The sequence below is a fragment of the Falco biarmicus genome, chromosome 2 (assembly GCF_023638135.1).
Source record: "Falco biarmicus isolate bFalBia1 chromosome 2, bFalBia1.pri, whole genome shotgun sequence".
Taxonomy (NCBI): Eukaryota; Metazoa; Chordata; class Aves; order Falconiformes; family Falconidae; genus Falco; species Falco biarmicus.
The window spans coordinates 84,390,367-84,416,143 of record NC_079289.1 but is presented as its reverse complement, the minus strand read 5'-3'; the positions used below and the strand labels follow the sequence as shown (position 1 = coordinate 84,416,143).

The 25,777-nt window shown below is 35.2% G+C and overlaps 1 protein-coding gene across 1 annotated transcript in view; it reads right to left on the bottom strand.

Annotated features, from left to right (window-relative positions):
• CFAP47 (cilia and flagella associated protein 47) overlaps positions 1-25,777 on the bottom strand; it is a 343,082-nt gene that overhangs the window by 145,657 nt on the left and 171,648 nt on the right. The window contains exons 49-50 of the mRNA XM_056329101.1: positions 12,463-12,574; positions 1,149-1,286 (exon numbers count right to left, since the gene is read on the bottom strand). Coding sequence (XP_056185076.1) covers positions 1,149-1,286; positions 12,463-12,574 — 250 coding nt within the window. The remainder of the gene's footprint in view (positions 1-1,148; positions 1,287-12,462; positions 12,575-25,777) is intronic.

Here is a 25,777-nt window from a genome sequence, read left to right as displayed (position 1 = left end):
AGGGCTCTGGCTTGTGGGGAAATTTTTTTTTTTTTTTAATACTCCTCAACATTAAACTATTGGTATGATCAGGGACAGTCATTTTACTTGTTTGAGCTTCTGTCTTCTTCCTGCCTCTGTTCTGTCTATATAGAATGTAAAATCTTGGGATCACTTCATATCAGAGGTAGGATACAGAGTATTAAATACAGATATTAATAGACTATAAAAGAACAGACTTTCTGATATTGGTATAGTATTGACACAAATTATTAATTATTTATTAATAATAAAGCAAGCTTTCAATTCTTTTTAAAACTGGATAAATTCTGGTAAACTGCAAGCTTTTTTCAATTTCCTAAAAATTAAATGTTGATTAAAACAATATATTTTTCAGGTTAAAAAGAACTTTCCTTGAGCAGCTTTCTTTACAAGAAATATTCTTTGGCCATCTAACATAATGTTTGACAATTTAAATACATTTTGAATTAAGTTTTAAAACCAGAAAAAGTACAGTTCTATAGACAAAGGTTTAATTGCAAAAGTAAAGAAGAAAATGGAAAAATTAATTAAAAAAAAACAAAAAACACGACTACCACCTTTTCCTATTTGACGTCCACATTTGTAATCACAAAAGTATTCCTCTGGAACACTTACCATCTCAAAAATAGCACAGAAACTGTTTAGAATAAACTGGGAGCTGATAGTCTGAAAGTAACCAGGTATTCTGGAATTTTCTCCTTTTGATTTTACTGTAACTGACCAAAGAAGCATCTATGACTGACAATTAAAAGAAAGGTTTTTTTCCGCAGTGGAATGAAGTGGAGCCATGTGAATTTCAGAAACTGCCTGCTTTGATATTGGCATTATTAATATTATTGGATTCTTTTAAAAGAAAGCATTTAAAAAATGCTGCCCCTCTCCAACAAAGAGAGACATTAGTGACACTGTTGCAAAAAAAATGATCAGAAAAAACAAGCTCAGCTTAAAATTTAATTAAAAGTTTCAAAAATCTTAAAAGGAGAAGTTCCATATATGCCTGGAATAAACATTTGACTTAGCACCGTTTGCAGGCATACGGCCTGCCATACTAAATATACATCTAATTTTAAAAGAAATTATAATTTTACACAAACTGACAATGAACTTATCTGTAATAACAAACATACCCACATTTGCTGCATCAACAGTTTGTGGTATCTTTGTTGACAATTTCTGAAGGGCCTGTTCACCATCTGTCTTCTCTGGTGAGCTGTTACGTTGAGACTGCTGCTGGGCTTCATCTTCAGCAACAAATGAAATTACACCTAAAACAAATAGATACCAGGTGTTATATTAGCCAGGGCATTACCTTTATAAAACAGACTGCCAGACGGGTATAAGTACTTCCTCAATTCAAAACTAATAAAAAATGAAGTAAAACTTCCACACCAGATGTCAGCCAGCTAATTATAATTTATGGTAATAAAAAATATATCTTGAGTGAGTTCAAATAACCATTTCTTCTCCCTAAAGTGTTTTTCTACTCTATAAGTACATGAAAAGATAAGTAATAAGAAATACAAGCAAACTGACTTTTTTAAAGTTATAAAATATGGTGGATAATAATCTTTCCTTCCAGCACAACTTTCTATGCATATTCTTGATTGTTTCTGCTATTTTTTTAAATCACAGTGTTTCATTCCAGTGCTATAAGATAATAAATTTAATAGTTAACATATTCCTGTGATATTATTTCTTTTTCACTGTATATTAAGTAGTAATCCAGTATTTAGGGATTATCAAATACATAGAGATTGTAAAACCATGATTTTTAAATTGGAAGATCTCTATTTGATAATAAAAAATCTAATTTAGAGAAATCTAGTATGCATATAATTCCTTTAAATAACATTACTACCATTTTGGGAAAATTGATATACTGGTTGTAAATAAGCAACTTTTGTTTCTTGCATTATGTGCCTCAGACTATGAATTTTAAATCTACATAGATTTTTTTAAATACTACATGTCATTATTATTTTATCTAAATGACTGTCCCTCAGTATTTCAATATATTCTGGAGAGTTTTAAAGTTGAAATAAATACATGTTGCAGGTTTAATTCTTGCCTTATATATACAAGGAAAATCTAATTTGAGGAGGTGTCTTATTTTATTATATTATACAGTAAGAAATTTTCCCATGTGAGATCCTTAGAATTTATGTGAAATGGTCTCCTAAAGTGAACTTAACTAAGTCTCTTTAAGGGTTTGGGAAAATTATTCATAGTGGAGCTTTTTTAATTCAAAATGGAGAATTAATATAAATTTATGAGAACAATTTGATTTGAAAATACCTACATTTAATTATATTTTTTGTTTCTCCAGCTTTGACAGGGATAGATGTGTGGTAAGAGATCGCATGTCAGACGGAACGTGCTGTGCTCCCTCACACTGCTGAATTTAGCATCCTACTAGCAGGAATAGCTAAAGGCTCATGTGGGACCTGGAAAGGGGAGCAGCAGCGAGGTGGGGAGATGGCATCACACCGGTCACAGCAGCTGGCTCAGGAAGCCGCTGTGACTTTAGCAGCCAGGAGCTGATCAACCTTCCTGGACACGTACCTGTAAACACCCATCTCATTTAAAGGCCTCAAGGCTTAACTTTCCCTCCCTTAATCACAGACTTCTGCAGAAGGCTGTATTCATGCTTCTAAACATTCTAGTTTCATTTCATATCATTTCAGGAAGGATCAATCTTAATGAAATGGCCTCATGGTTAGTTTTATAATAATATTATGGTAGAAGGATGTTAATCTTGAAAGGAAAAAGAAAAAAAACGGAGGCAAAAAAACATAACTAAAGTCAAATGCTACCAGGATGTCTTGGAAAATCAAAATTCATTATATGCTCAATGGTAGCTACACCAGGTGGCAATTTCTACACGAGACACACTGACAAATTATTTCTGCTAAGAAGGATTACATTAAATCATTACAGGGAGGCAAGGTTTATCATCTCCACATTGCCACTGTCTCTTTTTCTCTGGAAGACAGCAACTGGACAGCACAGGTATAAAACACCAAAGCTGAAAACAAAACGAAAAAAATGGAAACAGGTGTGTACTTAAATCCAGAAAAAGGAATATAGATTTAAATATATTGGAATCCCAGATTTTCTTCCCTCTATTAAGAAATTCTGTACAAATAAAAAACAAATATTAAAATAAAAATAGTTAAAAGCCAAAACAAAACCTATTTAAAATAAAAAATATTTACAAATTCCTAAAATTAATCACAGTACAGAAACCAGAAATCATGTCCAAATAAGCAGGAGAGTGATTGCAATTTCAGGAAATCATTAAGTATTTACCAAAAACAGTCTTGAGAAAAAAAGAGATGTGTAAATACCATAAAAAAATAAAACCATTACAGAAATCTCAGAAGAATGAAGTCGGAAGAAAATGCTCAAGGTATACAAATATTGATGTAAGATGACATTTTTGATGGCACTAATAGCTAATGGATTTTAGGATGTATACTGAGTAATCTGATTTTATCTCAATATATAATCTCTAGTATAATTTTGGTCTATTGCAGCACAATATTAGAGAGAAGCAAAGTGCAAGAGAAAGACTCCATTAATTTTAATACCATCCTAACCATCAATATATTTAAAATAGCAAAAATGTTAATGAGTAAAAAATGCAATATTATAGCTTTAAAGTTCATTGAAACTACTTGAATAAATGCTGAAACTACTTGAATAAATGCTGAAACTACTTGAATAAATGCTGAAAGTCACAGAATTCATAAATCCTAAAGCCACCTTACAGTACAGAATATTTTGTTACACTTCATTTTAAAATTTAAGTAATTTTTCCTTCTAGTCCTTGCTTCCAGTGATAATGAAGGGTTGTCTGTATTTCATAATATTTTACTGTGCATATGTGCATGTGAGAGAAAGAGGGTCAGAATGCAAATGTTCAGATTTTAAATTTTTTTATTTCATCAGTAAGTAAGGAGATGGTAAAACTAACTTTTTTGGCTTTACACAAAATGTGCTCTCAAAGCACCAAAATAATTGGCTGAAGAACTCTGAATAACTAAGTTTTTATTTCCAGCAAATCTTGAAATGCTTGAAAAGTTCCAGAACTGTAAATTGCTAATGCTCAATATTTCAAGAGCTAGTGGAAGAACTATGGTAACTAAAAACTACTTGAATTTCTAAACCACTGTGCTATTAATCTGACAATCACTTGATCAAAATATCAGTGAAGAATTGTACTAGAATTGCTGACAAGTTTCCTTCTTTATGGAAAATAGATCTCAAACAAACAATTATGTTAAAATCTTGATCAATAAAGGTGACTGGACCAATGTAATGTATTCAGATCTCTGCAAGGCACTCAATTAAATCTGTCAGAGTATTTCAGTAAAAAAATAATCAGTTTTACTACAGATGGCATACGTTTTTAAACTCAGTTTATCTGCTTAATCTTAAAATATTCATAAATTGTCTTTCATAATTTTCATGGGCATGAAAGTATCAACTTCTGGCTCAAAGGTATTTAAATTTTTTATTAGGGGAAAAAAGAAAATCATTGCTGGCAAGAACTGCAAACAACAAAAAAAAAGTGTATTAATTTCAGGTCTAATATAGAACGCAGAAACCTTATCAATGAGGACACTTAGTACGTAGTATGCTCTGCATGACTTGAGTCATTAAATGAAGACAGAATATTTTCCTAGGAAGTGTTCATAAGCAAAATGCTCTCCTAGTTGGGGAGTGAATGGTGCAATCCAATGCCCATTACTGCAGATGAAGACAGTTGATGATATATAAATATATGGATTTATTTAAGTTATGGGCTACGAAAAAATTCCAATCAAAAAGCATTTTGCAGGATGGGAAAAAGCATTTTATACAATGAAGAGTAAGAAAAAGTCCATAGCACTCTATGAAGTAATAAAAAATACATTGGAAAGGTGCAGAAACACTGCATCAAAAATGACACGTAAAATAACAAATGAGCATGTTTATGTTTTTTCATAAGGTTCTGTTCAACTTGGCTCTAATGTTATGAAAGGGCTTTGATACAAGAAGTTTTGGCCCTTCAGTTGTGAACACACTGTCATCCTACAGAACCCGCTGCTGCTTACACCATCTCCAGCGAAGGCAGCACTATCTCATGTTACCTTATTGATACTGCAAAGCAACTGATAAATCAAAATTTGTTCATACCTAACAGACCCCACCCAATGTCTGGCTTTTTTTCTTGCATCTCACTGCTCAGCTCTGACTTTGGTCACACATTATGTAACAATGTAACTTGTCAAAATATCACGGGTGACAATTTCTAAAGCATTCATTCAAAAACAAACAAGACCATGTACATCACAGAGATACTATTCCCGCTGATTCAATTGGCCACAGTACTATGCCACCATTAAGTATTTTAGAAAATAGCACTCCTCAGTTGTCCTTTGGCATATATATAATACCAAAATTGCCAGAGCAACAATACAAGAATTCCTAGAATTATACTGAAAATTAATAATTAAAAATTACATAAATTGTGAGGCTTTCCTTCTGCTCATACAACGTTGCTTTAAAAGGTTTCTTGGTCAAAATGTCATTGCATGTTTTCTAGCTGTACTACCCAGCGTTTAAATATTTTAAACAACTTTAATCCACATATTAATACTGAAGCCTTATATTGCTTCAGAGAAGATGCACCTCTTTAAAAGGAGGCAGGCTGTTGTATTTCCCAATAAAATCGCAATTGCGATACCACATTAGACTGACTCACTGGCTATAGACTACAATACCCCACCCCTGCATCCAATTAAGAAAGCAAGAGATATTGAAATTTTCCCTTTTGGTATAATTTGAATGAGCTATTTGGAAGATATGTATTGTACATTATTATTTTCTGGTGCAGAGAGATGAGATAAAACCCCACAACATCCCAATATTTGAACTAGAAATGAGCAGAAGGCTCTGTGGCCATGCAATTCATCACACATCTGAAAAAGATATAGAAATGCTTGGCTTGTGGTTTCAATATACCAGCGTGATCTTAATAAGCATGGGTCTTGGGAGTAGGAGGAGGGGGTTTTATGTTTTCCTGGTGGGTTTTGGGTTGTTGTTTTTTTCCTGGCCATTGAAATCAATGTATAGTTGCTGTTCTCAGAAAAGTTCCACAGAGGAGGTAAGATAAACTTAAAAGATGAGTTTTGCCAATTGTTCTGGCGATTTTTCTACTGACAAAAAGAGATCTTTACCATAGGATACAACAAAACTTTATCATCTCTATTTTGCACAGGAAAACCTCTGTGATGATAAATGTAAATTCTAAAGAGTTTCTGTAAATCACACTACTTATTGGTATACTGGGACTAAATTAATTGCTCCCTGCATCAATGAAAATGAAGCAGAAAAAGCTTTAAGACTCATACATAGAAGAAATCAGTGAGTGACAAATCCTGCTGTCAGCTATCACTCATACATGGTTTTGTAGCATTTAATAAAGATGATTTTTTTTATTATTATTTACAGTTCCCACTGTCTGTTCTTAAGGTGACAATGAAACCATGATGTGAAACGGCACAGGAGAGTATGCAACTCCAACTGCACTAGGATAGATGGAAGGGTATGCTGGGGTTCATCATGCCAGGCGGTGGCATGTATGAATGGAGCAGCCCTTCTTCAGAGAACTCCAGTGGTCCAGCAGTGGAGGTATGCCACAGCCATTCGTGGTAACCAAGCACCCACAAGATCCTTCTAACTTTTATTACAGAAAAATTAGGCTCAATTTGTTAGGGTGTCACAGTTGAAGAGGAAGTGCTTAAAGCAAAGGTACAATGGACAGGTGCTGGAGATACAGCAACGGCGATGAGAAGCTACAGACTGTCTTCCTCCCGCACGTGATTTTATGATTCCATTGAAATTAGTGTGATCAGTAGATCAATTTGCAGAAGTCCTCCAAACAAAGAAATGGATAATGTTCTTTTCTAAATCAGATTTCACACAAGTGTTGAATGGAAAATACTGTTGAAAAAATGTGTTTAATCAATTCATTTACAGGCTAGAATGTACTGGCATGATCTTCACCGTTTTATTAAAATTGTCCTAGAGCTGCAGTCTGACAGGCCATGGACTGTAATATATTGCCCTTTTTCTTCAATGTAAGCTTCAAAAGCTCCAAGTAGCATGGAAAAGTGCTGCCTACTAAGTACAGATATAGTTAAAAAACAAATGAAAGGTAATACATGAAATTAGAAAGCTCCACTCCAAAAGCTAGAAAAAAATTTATGGATAAAAGTACACTGACTATAACAGATGTGTATTTTTCGCATGAGAAATAATCAAGCTTTTTAAATTACAAGCTTTGGTCTATTCTGGAAAAATTCTGGTCTATTCTGTGGCAAGAAGAAATAAGAGTTTGATAAAAGATAATGTAGTATGTAAAAGATGCTTTATCAAATCTAAAGAAAATTGCTCAGTTACTTAGAAAAGAGATTGCTGGAGAATTCTATCTGGTGCCAGAATCTTGTGTGAGGCATTCATTAGCTATTATTTTTATGTTAAAGCTGTCATACAGCTACAAACCAGCCAAAGCATATAATATTAGCCCTCTATTGGAATACTTCCAAATGGACTCTTGAAAAGAACTGGGCCCATTTTTAGCTTAGCAATCATAAAATAGCAAGAAGAAAAGCAAAGTAGTATAATTTTCTAACTATGTAATTTTGCAACAAAAAGGACTTTGAATGCAACAGAAAAATGAAGACCATTTACTCAGTACAACTTATATGGTAAAAGTCCTTTTATGACAATTTATTTTAATACAACAAAAACAGCACTAGCAGACCAAGGCTACAAAGTCTTATAGTTACAAGTCAGGGAGTTATAAACTTGAAATCATCCATCAGCACTATGACAGTCTTCAAAGAGACATCTAAATAGTTGTTCTTTTTTCCCCACAAGATAAAGTTTATTCGTTCTGTGGATAGTTTTTGAACATCACTTTTTATTTTCAATCATTCAATGTGTTGACTCCATGGATTATTTACTTCCCTCTAAACAAATTCACAGTATTTAATAAAGAGTACCTTTCTTTTTGGCTGTTTAAATTATACTTTAGTTCTACTATCTTGAACCTAGAGAGGACTAAGATTCCTGAGTCATAATTAATTCCCACTTGAGTCACCTACATCTAATCTGTGATCCTCAAGCTTCAAGCTGGCTGCTGAAAAAAAAAAAAATCTTAAAAGTGCAAAAAATGCATATATATATATATATATCAGCTTTGACGTTAAAGTTTCCCAGGAGCTAAAAATTCTGCTTTGGGGAACAAATATGACTTCCCAGCCTTGCACAGTATGAAGCAGACAGACTTCCATTCTCCATGAAGCCACAAAGTAAGTGCTTCCTAATTGATGTTACCTTAGATAGGACACATGGTAGGGAGGTTAGTATCACACCTAACACCAGACAGCAAAATCAGCTGCTGCTTTTCAAACCTGTGACAGTCGCCTCTCTTTCCTTCACCCCTCTCCCTCCTACAGCAGCTGAACTATTAAAGAATGTGTAGAGGTTTCTGTGACATAATCGAAACTGTCCCTGCTCCAGAGGAAGAATTAACACCATTTCCTAAGGTAGTGATTAAAGCAAGCACTGAGCCAGGGGTAGATAACTGAGCCCTGTCTGTCTTTAAAGGATAACTTCAGCCTTCTATCAAGTTATTTTAAAGCATAAAATAAGCTAACGGTTGCTGAAAAGAAAGAACATACGTGGCTTCCCAGTCTTTGAACCAATAACTTTTCTGTCAGATTAGGGAGGCTGGCTGTTCTCTTTTTTTCTCATTCAGTGAACATATAATATTTCCAAATGTAACAGAAACCATTGTAATAGAAGTTAGGGGAATGACAGAGCATAGGAGATGTCAACCCAAACACACCATCTCTGTCCCTTTGAGGGCATGGATTTTACCACGTCTTATTAATTGATAGATCCCTTGGAAATCCTTCTACTGATACTTTCAGTATATATAAAAGAAATGGGGGTTTTCTAAGCCAGAAGAGAAGAATATTCCTAAATCTTTAAAGCCTGGAAAAAAAAAGCATAAGTTAAAATATAGTGCATCCTCAGTATTTCCTGGTGAACATTTCTGATGGTTGCAAATTTCATTGAAAACTGACTCCTACTGATAGAAAGTGCATTTTGTCTCAGGGCTAAGATTTAACAAGAAGGCACTGAAGTCTTCCTGTGGCACTAGGTCAAACTTTGTTACAAGTATTGATTTCTTTTCTCAAATCACCTGTGAATTGAGATGGCATTATTACATACATTTTACACACCAGGTAGTGTCACATTAAGAAGGGGGATTCTCTCAACCCTTTATATTTGATCAGCCTGTCAGTTTCCCAAGAAAGACGAGACCCTTGCGTCTGATCAGCCTGTCCGCTACCTGTGTTTTGACAGCCCCCTGTATTGGGGGGTGATTCGACCAACCGGTTCAGGGACCCCTGCCGACAGCATAGCTGAGTCAAGTCCCTTAAAACAACTACTCACATCTCCAAAGACTTACACAAAATGAACTTCAGCTGAAGGTTTTTATTATACAAAATGCAAGTTTGTGACAGAATAAGGTTCAAAGATTGCCGGTGATAATACACTGACTGCAGAGCAAGCTTAAAACGATGCACTTCAGGGCTAGCATGAGTTAGTCACAGAATAAAGTTCTTACCCAATAGGCTTCGCTATGGAGGAGAAGACACGTTCAGCCCATCAACTGACAACGGAGTCTTCCCTGTCTTCTCCCCTCCTTTGCATATTAGCACACATCCTCAGATAACACTACTGAAGCTCTCTGCTAACTACACATACTCTTCAAGCAGGGTCTTGCTGTCTTTCAGGGGACTATTTGAGTTGGAGATCGTGATCTCCCACTACCACAATTCTCTTTGTCCTATTTTCAACTAATTTTCTGTTGATGTCAGTGGATTGCAACACCTTATCATCCTGTTTCCTCTCATAGCCAGAACTTTCTTCACTTAAAGGCTTCTTTCTGTGTAACTTAGACAATGGTGTTCTTTTCACTATCTGGTCTTAGCTTCTCATCCTTCCCAAGGTTGACTCCTTTGACTGGAAGTCCCTTCATTTGTACCAGCTTTAGAGAGTAGGTCAAGCTTGACTGAACTTTGTGCACAGATTTGTTTAACTAAGTTAAACACTAAATCAGAGTTTGGAAATTCAAGAGTTTAGAAAATTCCCCCCTCTTGGACTTATTCCAGTCCAAGACCATTCTATTTTCTTTACATTTAGATGGAGCTTGAGTGACTCCAGTCATACACATTTTTGTTACTGATTGGTATCATATGCCCAGCGAGGTGTACCTTGGAGGCAGGTAACTTTGAGATGGAGGCGTGCATTGTTATCACAATGAGATTATTTCATCTGAGGAAAGTAATTTCTCCACAATGGTTGGCTCATAAGCAGACATCTACACATAGATTCTTTATTTGACAACTTGTATGCAGCTTGACAGCTGTGTGGTACCATCAAATTCCCATTCCCACAGGGAACTCAACAGAGCCTGGCCGCGGGGTCTCCATTCCACTCCACCCTCCGTCACTCCTATCGGCATGTGCTGAGAAGACAGGATGTGCTTCTTAGGGAGCTGTGGCAAAGTAGATTCTGTGCATGCCAACCATCCTGAAAGCCACAGCTGTATTCTACCCTAAAAAAAGCTTTCTGGAATACTACGCTTCTATTAGGTCCCCCTTCTCTTTAATTTCCCCCCAAAGTAATTTTCCCACAGATATTAAAACCATAATGACCAAAAGAGCAAACTAGTTTGGCAACCTCAGGGACAAGATTTAATAACTTTTTAATGTTGAGAAAACAGCTATCATTAATCTCAACTGTCTCAGAAGGTAGCAGAATCAAGTGTTTGGAGTTAAGAACCCACAAAATCAAAACTATACAGTAAGCATTTTGGATGAAGAAATTTATCCAGTATTAGAAATCCTTTCATTTAAGAAGTTGTTAAAATCTAAGTTTCCTGCAGTGCTATTCAGTTACTTTCAAGAGTGTGTCCTCCCAGATACACTCTTGTACTCTGCTGAGCATTACTACAATAGCTACTCTATAGGGAAGAAAAAGACCAATTGTACAGCCTCATTCTCACAATTGTGCTTTTCATATTATTCATCAAAGAATTAGCACCATGGAGCTGTAAACTTACTACTAAGCATATGAAAATTATGAAAGCTGAATTGTTAATAAAATACATGCTTTAAAGACTTATTTGCAGGACAAAATGTTAAATGTGACATGCTGATGTTAATTAAGACAAGCAAGAGTTTTGCTGTTGTATGATAAGAATACTACTATAAATATGGACTGATGCAAATTATTGCTATTAATTTTAGGCATCCCTGTACTCTACACATCTCAAATAGGAAGCAGCTTCACTACATTCTATGTAAGCACTCTTGCCTTGTGGTCAACAGACTGAATTTTAATCAAGGGAAGAATCAAATTCTGCTCTCTGCCTTTAAACTTTTGGTTCTAGTAGCGCTAAGATAACTACAGCTACTCAACAGGTTCTGGAAAATTAAATTTAGACCCAAGAACTTGGTCATAATTCAAAATAATTAATTCCTATTAAGTCAATTTTCATGGACCAATTAACTGCATAATGTTGCACATATGCTGGCATTTTTTAAGCACCTGACCACATATTTATAGTAATATATCTTTAAAAATAAAAATGAGCCAGCATAAAACCCAGTATCAGCAGTGGTTATAGCCTTACTTCCAAAAGAAAGGTTATGTTGAACAGAAATGTAAGCATTAAATGTAAACAGATTTAATCTGCTAATTTATAGGGATATTTTATATTCTTGTCTATTGGGTCTGACTGAACCTCACAGCAGCCCTCATAGTGCCATGCTTTGTACTGGTAGCTAGAAAGGTGATGATAACACACCAGTTTTTGCACAGCATCAAGGCTGGCTCTCCAACCTTCCCCACTGCCCCTTCACCAGTTGGCTGGGGGTGGGAAAATCTTGTGAGGGGACATAGCCAGGACAGCTGACCCAAAGTGACCAACAGGATATTCCATACCATATGACGTCTGCTCAGGCATAGAAGCTAAGAGAAAGGGGGGGGGGGGGGGGGGTGGCATTCGTTATTTACAATGTTTGTCTTCCAGAGCAACTGCTACACGTACTGAAGCCCTGCTTCCTGGGCAGTGGCTGAACATTGTCTGCTGATGGTAAGTAGAGAATAACATCTTTTGTTTTCCTTCACTGCCACACACACAATTTTTGCTATTGCTTCATTAAACTGCCTTTATCTTGACCCACAAGGTTTTCTTCATCTTATTTTCTCCTCCTCTGTTCTGGTGAAGAGGGGAACGATAGAGAACCTTGGTGGGCACCTGGTGTCCAGCCAAGGTCAACCCACCACAACTTGGGTTCTACATTGTACCTTGAAAGATTCCTCGTCTCCACGGAGATACAGTCAAAGTGTAAGCAACTGTGTCATCTGGTTCTACAGTAATAACAGGTGCGCCACCCACCACTGAAAGATCTGAAGATACCTGGTGAAGAGAATTCACAGAGGAAAAATCATCAAAAGCAAGTTACTGTTGCAAGAACACTACAGGCACAGTATCCATTCTACTTGCTTTGAAAAGTAGGATATAAAGTAAGTCCTAGCCCATTAGAAAGTCTTAACCTTTAAGCATATGAAAAGAATACACGTTGTAAGAGTAGTGCTGGCATATACAGATCATATCAAGCATAAATTTTGAAGTCATTATTCAACATGAGTAGAAGTATCTCATTTAGAATATGGAACTACTTGCATATGCAGAGATTTGCAGTCAGGCCTTTAATACTTTACATACATTTTCTTTAGAAGTGTAACAAAGAGGTTTAACAGTAGTGATCCATCTAACTAGACAGAGCAAAGCAAAATCTGAAGTGCTGTTTCAACATCAATTGCTATATCTCAAGTGATAATAAACCATGCTTTTTGATATGTCATATTTCGTAAATGACACGTATACAGTGGCACACATAGTAACTATTTGAAAAATGAAAAGATCAATACAATTTTCATAGGCTGAACTTTAGATTTTATAAACTACAAAGTTGATTGCAGAAATATAGAATGAGAGTATTCCTTAATTGCATCTCATTTCTTTGTCCCTTGTATAAGTTTGCTACGGACAGACTCTATGATCAGCTGCTCACGGAACAGACATTCAAGTCTGACGCATTACCAACCACAGCTGACAATTATCTGCTTAAGTCACTGGCTGTGCAGAAAGCCAGCAGGTGGACTGCATGACTGGTCCTGCTCACACACTCTCTTCTGTTACCTCTGCCACTGGGTGAAGCAAACTGCTGCTGAGAGACTGTATTTAATGACGCCACAATTCCTGCAGTGGCTATCTGACTGAAGGTGATGATTACCACAGACACAGAACTCTTTTAAAAAAATATTTTCAGGATATCATGTAGTACTGTAGCATGATTTAGTTTCTTATTATATTAAATAATAAAATTGTATCTGTGCTGTTTAGGTGAATTTTCAGTGAAATAACAAATCAAGTCAGAAAGGCTTTTTTTTTTTTTTTTTTCCCAGCTCATTTATTCATTTCACTAATGACCTCACCTAGCCTGTCAAGCATCTAAGACTTGGATTCTAAAAAAGATCTTTTTCATGACAGTAAAAGTATTAGATGCACAGATCATTTTCTTCCACCCCAAAGTTTTTTGGTTTTTTTTGTTTGTTTGTTTGTTTTTTAGTAAGTTTTGTTCATACTTTCTGTAGAGAAAAGCAGTTCTAAGATCATCTTGCCTTCTATTACAGCCAACCATTGCTATAATGTTTGTCCTCTCTGGGGTATTTATGTTAATATAATCCTTTATTCAAGTGCTAGTACAATCTGGAACTTCTATTCCAAGTAACAGAGAAAAAAAACCAACTGTAAGGCAATATCTTCCTCTTCCCCAGTAAACTGGCATTTCAAGCTAGATATTAGTAGTCCAACAACCAAAAATAATAGAAAAACTGACTAGTTGTCAAGAAAAAAACGAGCCAAAAAGACAATGACGGAAAGCCTTGTTGAATTGGCTTTTTATGTAAGAAAAAGTAACATGGAGGCAGAAGCAAAAGTAGGATAAATGTGATTAATTTAAATTGGATAAAAAGCAGGGAAGTAGGGTAATACAGTTTCTGTCAAAGACTGGACATATCAGACTAGTTTCCACCAAAAGATGTCAAAGTAAAAGGAACACTACTGGCACAGTTGACTGTAAACATGAAACAGATGTGCATTGCTGATGAATAAATATGGACTGGAGCTTTGATGGTTTTAAGTCATTCAAAAGAAGGTTTGGATACCTTTCCAAATAGAGTAGAGAATTAACAGAAGCTAAATTATTTTAAAGTGAAGTTGTTAACCTTAAGGAAGTGATAGCATAACCCAACAGGAAAATGTTGAGTATAAGCAATGAAGTCATGTCAGTATATATGTGGCCACTGTTTCAGTGTTTGAATCCAGATGCTCATATCAAGAGACATGAAGGAATTCTCCCTTCCTGCCCCTGCATCAGATTGGTAAGACTGCTGGATTTTTTTCGTTTGTTCTTCTCTTAGTGCTGGACATGGTTAACTTCCTAGGATCATCTGGGATGTTTACTTAACAAATGCACTGGTTTTTCACTGTTCAAAGACACTGGCAATCTCAAACCCCATTTTTCCAAAAACACATTACAGTTGTCATCTTTTTTCGCAGGTCCCATATTTTTTCGTAGAGCTAAGAATGATTTTTTTTTCTTTCATGGTGTAAGAGTCACATAAATTAGATATTCTGTGAGTTTCTAAACTAAATGTTTACTACATAACTGCCTGTAATTCTAGGGCATGGAGACCTATGGATGCTTGTGGTCCCTTCTAGTATTATATTTCCACTAAGTGCTGAGTAAGTCCATTTTCTTCTTGCATGAAGTATATATCTATTGCTACACTGTCTCTTGAAGAGGGTTCATCTTCCTTTTGTCACTTTTTTGTTCAGTATGGATGGGATGAGAAGCAGGCAATGGACAGGCAATCATAGCTTCTTGTCACCATCCCTTATGCATTTTTACTGGCCAGAACCAGCAGAATTCAACAATTCTCAAATGTGACTAGACAAAAAAAATAATAATAAAAAAAATAAAAAAGGGCACCTACTTCTGAAAGGTACACACATATTTTCTCCACTGAGCTGTAACCTACCCCGGTAAAGGAAGGTAATATTTTGCTAGGAAAGATCTTGAGATTTTCACTCCTGGATAGAGCCAGAAATGGTTTTTTCCTTCACAGTGGATAGCTTTGCTGCATATACTTTATGACTGAACTCCATCAGATCCTAATTAGACAGTTTTTCATGGATATCTGAAGTCTGATTTATGATGATCCCCACCTATAGAACCACAAAACACTAAGAGTAACACTTTTTTACCAAGTAACTAGAAGTTTAGGGCAGTGGCCAGACCGGTAGATCCTGGAACCAGCTCCTTGGCCCTAATATGCTCAGATGGAAGAGATTAACTAAACATCCAAAGAGAAAACATGTCTTAATACTTTACTGCAGGCCTGTTAATACGATTCTCCATTCCTTTTGTTGGCTCTTTTCACAGTTGTTTCTGGGTGCCTACTTCCTCCAGCTAGACAGAGAACCCAGATAGTTGTCTAAATCTGTGGACTTCAAGGCAAGAATTGTCTAAAAGAAAGCAATCAACAGCTCGGAACTTTGTCACCTCTTTTACCCCTTTTTTATGAAAGCTTCCAAATCCACTGGAGGTTTTGTTCTCTCTGAGTATGAATTTAATGACATAAATCCTCTGAGTCTTTTTATAGTTGTTCAAAAGACTTCCCAGCACTAGAATACCCTTGCTTTTAACAATCTAGAATCATATGCATGAGCCTGTGCACAAATTTTTATTATTATGTGTATACATGACAGGTATAAAAATGGTACTGTTGATATTAACACTGATTACTTTTAAGGTATTTTTGTCTTCCATCACCACTCTAATCCTTAATGAAAGCAAAGATTTTTCTCTACATACATTCTGTACAAAACATGCTGGAATGATAGATCTGAAGGTTTGTGGTTTCTCTTCTGACTACATTAAAATAACTGAAGTCCATATTTTGAAAAATTCAAAAATTATGCTTGACTACAGTAAAGCAGTTAACTTGGCTGTTTTAAATTTTCCCACTTTCATGAAAACTTCTAGAAGTTAGGTACTGGACATCAGAAGCTAGATCACAAAACATTAGCTTTCTAACTGCATAGTATTTTCCCATGAAAAATTATGCAATTTCTCACTATAAATGGTTGTGAATCCCCACTGTTCCCTTGGTAGTAAATGAGTTCATTACTAATTTATAGAGAATGGTATTTTTTTGTAAAGACAGAGGTAGACTTGTTACCTTGGGATAGCACTAGTTACCGCCTTATCTCTGTGCACGAGCTCTCTCTCAATAATTTGTCGTTCACTCATTTGATTTATTTAATCTTTTCACCTCTCAAACGCTGCAAATCATTTAATGCTACCTGAAATGTTTGCTAAAGTTTGTCAATTGATTTTCTTCTTTATGAGCCTCTAATTCTCCTCCTTTCTTTTTATGGATTTTCCACTGTTCCCACCATATTTTAATGGTAATTGGACTTTTAAAAAAATATATTCTTTTCCCATTTGATAGTGTTCTTTTTCCCCCCTTGTGTCTAAAATTTAGTCTTCCTGGTAATGTTTTAGTTTAATAAAGTTTCGACTAATTCAGTTATAATCACACTACTTCATAAACATATATGCTTCTCATTTGCTACACAAGCCAAATCCTAGAATTGTAAAATTCTAAGTAGCTTCCTGTCAGTCTGCCTTCTGTAATCATATTTCCCAAACCCTTCCTAAAGGTCTCATTAACAGCTGTATTCTCTTGTCCTCACCCACATGCACAATGTATGTACTGCTCCATGGCTGCACACCAAGATGAAATCAGAGTACACACTGCCATTTCATGGATTTTTCCCTTCAAGGGTAGAAAGACAGCCATGGTATGCTTCAAAATGTCCCAACTCTAAATTATCAGAGAACTGGGACTGTAAGGTAAGCTACCATACACAATACCCTCCTTCCATCCTCTCCAGCAAAGTATCAAAAAGCTTTCCTTAGTTTTTTAAGGTGTTAGAATTCTCACAAAAGAGGAAATTAAAATACAAAAACTTGAACATCTGAAATGACAAACTACCCAATGAATTCAGAAATAAAACATCTATCAGCAGTACTGTATTCAACATTTTTTCTATTTATACACATAGTTTCATGAATACTATTTATGCTATAAAGCAATGAGTACTAAAAGTGATGTTATGAAATATGGGTATAAAACACAACAACTGACTACTGAAGGTTTCTCTTATGATATCCTGTCAGCTTAGTAACATTAAATCTGAATGCCTATTTCTGTATTAATTTAAGCGTTAATATACCTTGATGCTGAATCAACTAATCTACATTACTATCTAAGCCTTTGCACCAAAAGATAAAGCCATTTCTGTTCTTAATTTAACCAAATTCACAAGCCCAAATATGCAACAACCCCCCAACAGCCCACACACATTGCTTATGTGTCATTCTCCATATTGACTTTCCCTGACTGAACATCCTGACATAATGTCCTCCAGCTTCCAATATGCACCAAAGGCTTATGCCATCATTGTCGCTGCTTCCTCTCCCTTCTCCTGTCTAACAGCTACATATTGAACTGTGTTTCCACAATGAGACAGATCTTGATAAAAATGCATTTTTAAAAAATTAGGCCAAAATGGCAAAAATACTGGAGCTATCCCACCAGTTTTCTAGCTCTAGTGTGATATAGTTAAGCTTAAAAATGAAACGACTTTAACAATAGATGTTCACTCCATCGTGTTCTGCTGATAGAATCCAGTGTAAATAGTAACTAACAGATGAAAGTCTCGCTCAAGTACCTTCTGGACTGAAAGTAAGAATGAGTTTAGGATCACAGTAAGAACTTTGGGGTATGACAATTTCCATTGCTTTTGGAACTCAGGAAGATTCTGCAGTAATTTGATCATGTGTGAGTTACTCTCAGGGGAAAGTACTAATGGTCAGTGACTACTGGCTGTTCCTGTAACATCAGATGGACTCTCTTAAATGACTAGAAATGCAAGAGTAGCTGCTCAGCCAGTCACAGAAAGGATTTTTCACACTATTACAGCTATCAAAATGTTTATGTCTTTTTCTTTCATTCATGTTCACATTCTAAAACCTTTTGGGATCAGATACTGACTATAATGAATATGAGAGTAGTGCACCCAAGAAACAGCCATTTCATTATTTCTCTGGCCATTATAAATCCATGTTAAAAATTGTACATAACTGATGCTACCTACCCTCAGCCTGCTGTCACCTTTCCTCCTACTGCAGTCATTAAACTCCCTAGTATTCTCTATGCTGCTCGCTATTCCTACTGAGGTGAATATTCACCATCTTATTGTTAATGAATCACTCCCATTCATTTATCTTTATAAGCAACCCAATTTATCTCTGCTATTTAAGTTATTCACACCTTAGGGGCTCCAGTCTCCAAACAGTGGTCACAACAGTATTATCTCCTCCCTCCAATATCCTGACAAGCTCTTTGGTTGTAACAGACATCGCTCACTAGTTACCTTTTATGTATTCCTTACGTTGCAATTTCCCTTTCTCTAATGGCCATGTGATTTATCAACTGTGTTACTGAGACTAAATGATCAACCTCAGATGGCAAATGGATACTAAATGTGCATGGCCACACTTGCACATGCACACAAGGCAGTTTATAATAATATTAGAATTCATACCAGGAATCCTATTTAATGAGAAATGTTCACAGACATTTGAGGTTCCAATATGGCATAATGTCATGTAATGCCTGTCTGCTTAAATGTAGCTATATTAATATAATAACAATACATCCAAGAACACTCAGACAGTATAAAAGACGGAAAATGTGAAAGTATGCATGGGAAAAGTCCAGAAATTTCAGATTTTGGGAATAATAATTACTTGCAAAGATCTAAGTGCAGAGGAGAGCTCAGAGCAAAGTGATGGAAGAATTTATATACAGAGAGCTTTAAGTCAACTTAATTCTAAATATTAGAAAGCTATTTCCTATTAGAATGTATTTTTATGAGGATTGTATGTAGGAATAGCACACAATTTTAGTCACAGATGTAGCACTATATGATTTTACATTTTATCATAATCTGCAAAAACATGTTCTCAAAGGCACCTGAATGTACCTAAAAACATCTACTACAGATCATTATTATTAGGCAAGTAAATTTTGAAGTAAGAAAATAGGGCTTAAACAGGGGCTCTTTTATCAACAAAAAAAATCTTCAGATTTACAAGCTATCTAATATGAGTCAATGGAATCATATGGAATTGCTTCTACCAGTTAGTGGGAGAGGCAGTCCATTAGCATTTGTCATAATTTGCAAGGAGGGAGCAATGGCCAATTACAGATAGATTAACTGGAATTTATGGAAAGAAGACTAGCATTCATAGAACTTTTTGTAATTTAGGAACGATCAAACCTGAATCAAGACAAAAATCTTGTCTCAACGGTATCCTAATAAATATGAAAATGTCAAGAAAAAAAGTAATGAAACTGTATCATTATGAATAATTCTACACCAGAAAAGAGTAAGAACTTGTACCTAACAACAATATTGGTGCATACAGAGTACATTAACTGGAAATGTTTTGGGGAGAGGCACTCTCATGAGAACGATGGAACAGAAAAAAGGAAATCTTGGATTCCATATCCATCCGATACCAAAAAATTAAATTCCTTTTAAGACAGAATCATATCAAGAGTGGGGTTGCATAGATACATACTTACATACAGTATTTATACAGCTAGAAACAGGTGGATCTACACACACAGACACACACACACAGAACTTATCAGGCAAGAATAACTGCAGTTTCTTAAAATATTGACCAATTTAATACACCTGCAATCTATGTAACATTGGGGATTCTAATTATAATCTTTGTGAGTATCCTATTGCCAAAACCCCAATCATATCAATGTTAATGCTGTCTTGTAAAAACTTCTACTCGTAGTTCTTCCATCCTTTAACATCTTTGTAACATTCCTTGGCATAACCATTAGAAAATACACCAGGTGATCTTATGTGTGAAAAATTTTTAACTTTATAAGCAAACTAGGAAAAGACAAACTTCCACTTCAGTGTTTATCCCTATACCCTAGCAGGTCTATCATCTTAAAAAAATATATGGATTTATTCTTCCCATAGTTTATGTATGAATTATACCCATTTACAAAGATTTTGAAAGAATATTCTTCTTCATTAATAAAATCTCACATCAATCAGGAACTAATATAAAAATGGTAAATAATTAGTACATAATTTTAAAGATGTTTATTAAGTACTTTAGAGGAATGTATAAGCCCAAGCTCCATCACACCATGCAATTTAATAAAGAAAAAAACAAGAAAAAAGGAAGGAGTTTGATAGACTATTAAAGTAGTCTTTCACTACTATTTCTCATATTTTCACAGTATAATAGAATTAATTATCTTTTTGAGCAATGTAAAAAAAACCCTGTTGATAGTGAATAAAATACTTTGGTATTACACATTTTAAAAAAACTAATAAAGAAGTAAAAAATAAGCTAAAATGGAATAGAATTTCCAATAAAATTTCTGTTTTACAGCCTGGATCCACATATCATTATCAGTCCTTCAAGTTCGTAACAAAATTAGATGCATTATATGCATAGGTTTTGTTAGAAAGGCAACGTGTAACATAAGAAACATCAATGCTGTTCAAAGTTGCTGTAATAATTATCATGCGATCACTACAATTAACTCAGTGAAGAAATGCTGAATTTCTTTAATGACAAATATCCTCAAACCCACACAATGTATATTACATCTTTTCAGTATCACTCAGAAAATAAGAACTGTAAAATAAAACAATGAAAACAAACCGTAAATTATTATTAGCTATCATTATGCAGAAAATTTGCTCAAATAAATCCATCTCCTAAGATTTAATTTTTAAATTATAGCATTCTCCATTGTCTTATATCTCAAGTCATTATTTACACATAGCCAGAAATTATAAATGGAGCATTTACAAAATATTACAATTTTAAACTAATTTATCAGTCACAGGTTTGAAAACTCATTCTGCAGAACTGTAACATGGCTATTTAGGATGAATAGGAATGAAAAGCCAATCTTCAAAATTATGGTAAAAAAAAAATCATTTTTTCCAGACGTGAATAACCAAATAAGCATAACTTCAAAAACGTCACATGACACATCAAGCCAAAGTGGTGAGCGGACATATCGAATATAATCAAATATACTGAAATTCCCCTATCACTTTGTATAACAAACAGCAATATGCTCAAGGTTTCCATTTGGAAATTATTTTTCATGTCTGTTTAACAATATTGACAGGCCCTACTTATTAAAAAGTTAATGCTCCAGAAATATGTCAGAACTGGGTCTGTGAGAGTCACTGATCAATCTGATAAACATTTTTTTTTTTCTATGCTGTCAAGAATGACAAATGTTTCAAAAGAAGACTCCATTACTTTCCCTAGCTCTCCCTTTGTGCATTCCTCGCAGGTTCCTGAGTTATTAGGAATTCTTTTAACTCTTATATTTTCTTTTGCCATCAGCATATTATAACACTGAAATAAAACATCTTTACGTTGCACTGAGTAGATTCCCCACATAATTCGCACTTGTTCAGCTGCAACCCAGAGTTCTAAAAAAAGTGTGCTACAAAATCCCGTTTCACAACCCACCCAGGCCACCTGCCGAGACCTATCTACTCTATCTCAGAAAACAAATCAGACCTAAGGGCTTACTATACCTTTACCTGATCAAACAATTTCATAGCAAATAATCACACACACACACAAAAAAACCCAAACCAACCAAAAAAACCCAACCACAAACCTGCCAATAACTACGGTTATTCTTATGTTCTGTAGGCCTTTGTACTATTCATTATTGCTATGAAAAATGCTTTTTCTGTAGTGAAGCCTGTCAGAGAAGCTCTGGCAGGTAATGTGGAAGCCAAAAGGATTGAAATAGGATGGACAGAAAAAATCAGAAGGATTATGGAATACACAGATTTACTTGTGGTTAAAGAGTACAAACTTGATGAGGGTATACAACCTTCAGCAATAAGGTTACAAGAGTTGTGTGGAATTTATTTTCAGGCAACCTCACAAACATTACCAAACAAGACTTATCCTGAACAGGGAAGCCCTTCATTAGAGGTGTACAGTAAATAATTTTGTTATTTTGAGACATTTGTTACAAATACTCAACCTTCATGTCATTCTTTCATTGGCATTGTAAAGAGCTAAAATGGATGTACAGAGGATAGACAGAAATACATTGAAGAACAGGGGATTTAATATTTTTTTTAATGTATTTATTCTACAATACCTTTGGAAATTATTAACAGTTTGTATAACCTAATACCTGAAAGGAAATTTATCTGAGCCTTGCAATTCCTCTGGAGAGTTTACTTTAATGACATCTATTCTGAACCACACAGAGAAAACCAGTTAAACAGTTTTATATTGTTACTGCAAAACCAAGCCTTGAAAGAACTAGGCATCTTTATAGCTAAAGTTACTATCAAAGCTGTCATTAGAAGTAACCATCACCACACCAGACAATTATTTATATTCAGCAGAGTTTTGTATAAAAATCAAAGGAAAACGGTATAAAAAATTTTGTCATGAGACTAACAGATTGGATTTTTAATAGAAATACTTTACACATCCTACTCTTGTAGGATGATTTTAATCTAATTTTATAGCCACTAAAATCCACTTACATTACAGTCACTAACCTCTTATTCAGTATCAGAGAAGGATGTGCTCTCTGGCTGACATTATATGTCCACAAATTCTTTATGAATTCTTTTGTGACTTTTTTCAGACCCAGGAGTAAGCTAATCATGAGAAAGGCTATTTGTTGTAATGTCCCCTAGCACCAGCCATGAAAAGCACGGTGGCAATATTCCCCTAAGGTTTACACATCAATCAGCAGGAAAGAGTTCATAAAACATTCACATTTTTCAAAGGAATTTATGGAAATTGTCTTTTTATTCATGGAATGCTTTGTGGGCACTGAAAGTGTTTTGCTTACCATTTTTTAAAGGTAGGCCGATGGAGTCATGCACGTGACCTCCACTGAATTCCAAAGGCACTTCCTCCCTCGCCAACTCTCTTGATACGTACTAATGGTTACACAGACAAGCAAACCACACATGCACAAATTATTGCGGCTCCAGACACGAACACTCATACGTGTTTGAAATGAGAAAAGCATTATTCAGAGGGAAGACGGCTTAACGGAGGAAAAGAAAGACTATTGCCCTTTCCTCCTCCCAGACTTAACTTTCACTTTAAATACTCAGTTTTGCAGTAGTACCCTTATTTTGGTTGAGGCCATTAGATAAATATGGTGAATACTGAGAAACAGAGTAGCATATATACAATGTAATTAATTTTTTAATGAAATGAGTTTTTATCAAGTTTATAGTTTAATATATTCAGTTATTAAAATGAAATAGTGAAGCTAAATTTACACCTCAAAGGCAAAATTACCGAAGTATTAATTCTGTTAAATTACTTATTGCTAGGTATTCATTGTGCAGTAAATTGTTTGTGGGCATGCCTGTAAATTATGCTCATCACCTACTGGCACACCTTGTACTATTCTTGATATAAGATGAGCCTTATTACTCCAGTAAATTAAATACTGAAGTTTTTTTTTAAAATATCATGTACATCCAAGATAATCTATGAGAAGTTACCTTGTATATTGGATACATTCCATCAGTAGAGGACATACAGGGCAAATCAACCAACCAATTCAATAATGAAGATATTCACTAGCCAACAAAATTACACAAGATTCCATCAAAAACATTTCTATAACTATTACTGTCTGGATTGTCTTTGTTTTGCCCCTACCAAAACTGACAAGATTTCTTCTACTTAATCATCAATTTAGCTAAAGGACAATACAGTAAAATTTCAAAGATGCTGGATTAAAAAGGAGGAGGAATTATTGGGCTGTCAGCAACTGCCCTCAAGGGAAACACTGACAAAGACAAAATTGCAGTCTGTTTTGCTCTGCTTCACAACAGACTATCCAGAAATTACAGTAATCAGGCAGCATGGAACAAACAACAACAACAGAATTAGTATCACTTCTTTTTCCTGTTGCCTTTCGTGCTATACATTTCTGAGTAAATAAAGCTAATTTCACATTTCTAACAAGGTTCTTGGTCACAGGCCCCTCTTACAGAAGGTTTTCCCCTTTGTCCTAATAACTATAGATAATGGTGATCATGTTCTGGATTCACTGATTAAATCCTAATTTACAGACTAAGCCTTTCAGAATTAAAAGCGAGCAAATGATCTTCACTCACTAGAAGAACAGTGCAAGACATTACATGACATCTGCTGGACAGTGGTGGAAGTGATTAATATTGTTTGCTTTGTTGAGGAGACACTTTCCAGACACTGGTAGGTTTTGTAATCGTGCCTTTTCCAACAATTCCAGCCCATCTTGCTTCAACAACTGATCTGCAACACCTTCTGGGTAAAATCCTAGCATAGAGGAAATACATTCTTCACACTAATTAATCAATTACACACATACAAGCATGAAACTGCTGGCAGTACTACTTCTCCACCAAAAGGTCCAGAGCAAAAGGAGCACACACAATCAGACTGTCAAGCATTGCTTCACAGAGGGAAAAAAAAAAAAAAAAGGTGGGGGGGTGGGGCAAAACAAACCACCACAAAAGCAAGCAGAAGAAAAAAAAACACCCAAACCCCAGATTTTGGTACCCAGAGAACACTCTCAAGGTCAAAGTTCAATCAAACATAGCTCACCCTGGAATAATTACAACTGTCATAAATCCATTTAACTCAATGTTTCTGACAAAGACATACAATGCATAATTTTAATGTATCAGTTTTGAAGTTTGTTATTTCAGTGTCTTTCACTTTTATGGGCACAAAAAATACTGAGTTTGCACAAAATGGGAAAGCAGAGGAAATAGTTCCATTGTCAACTTTCAAAAACATTCAGTTCTTTCAGAGATGAAAGTACAAATGTATTATAAATGTAAATGCATGCACATCTAAAAAGCCAAGATTGTTTAAAAGAAAAATGTCAAAGCTGGTGATGCCCAAAATATATATTTCTTACTCTGTTTGGGAGGGTTAAGAATGAGTCAAAAAACTGGACTTTCTTTATGACAGACAAAGTTTACTAAATGTAAATCTTCCTGTAACAGTGAAAAATTGGAGACCAGCAGGAGTTTAAGGAAGAATTTCACATTGCCATGAATTCCCATTAACTAAAAGAAGAGTGCTCTGGTATACACATGAGGTCTCTTTATAAAATAAGGTGAAGCCACTCTCTACCAACACCTGTCATTTTGAGTAAAGCAGTAGTTGGTACTACTGGCACCAAGGCAGAGACAAAAAATCGCATTTCACAAGTCCGCACTAGTTAACTAGCAAAATCTTTGTTTTCCAGACTCTACATTCTCCCCTTTTCCCTACTCCCTCCAAAAGAAAAACTACAAATAAACAAAAAAAAAAAACCAAAACAACAAACCAAATAAAAACACACAACGAAAAAA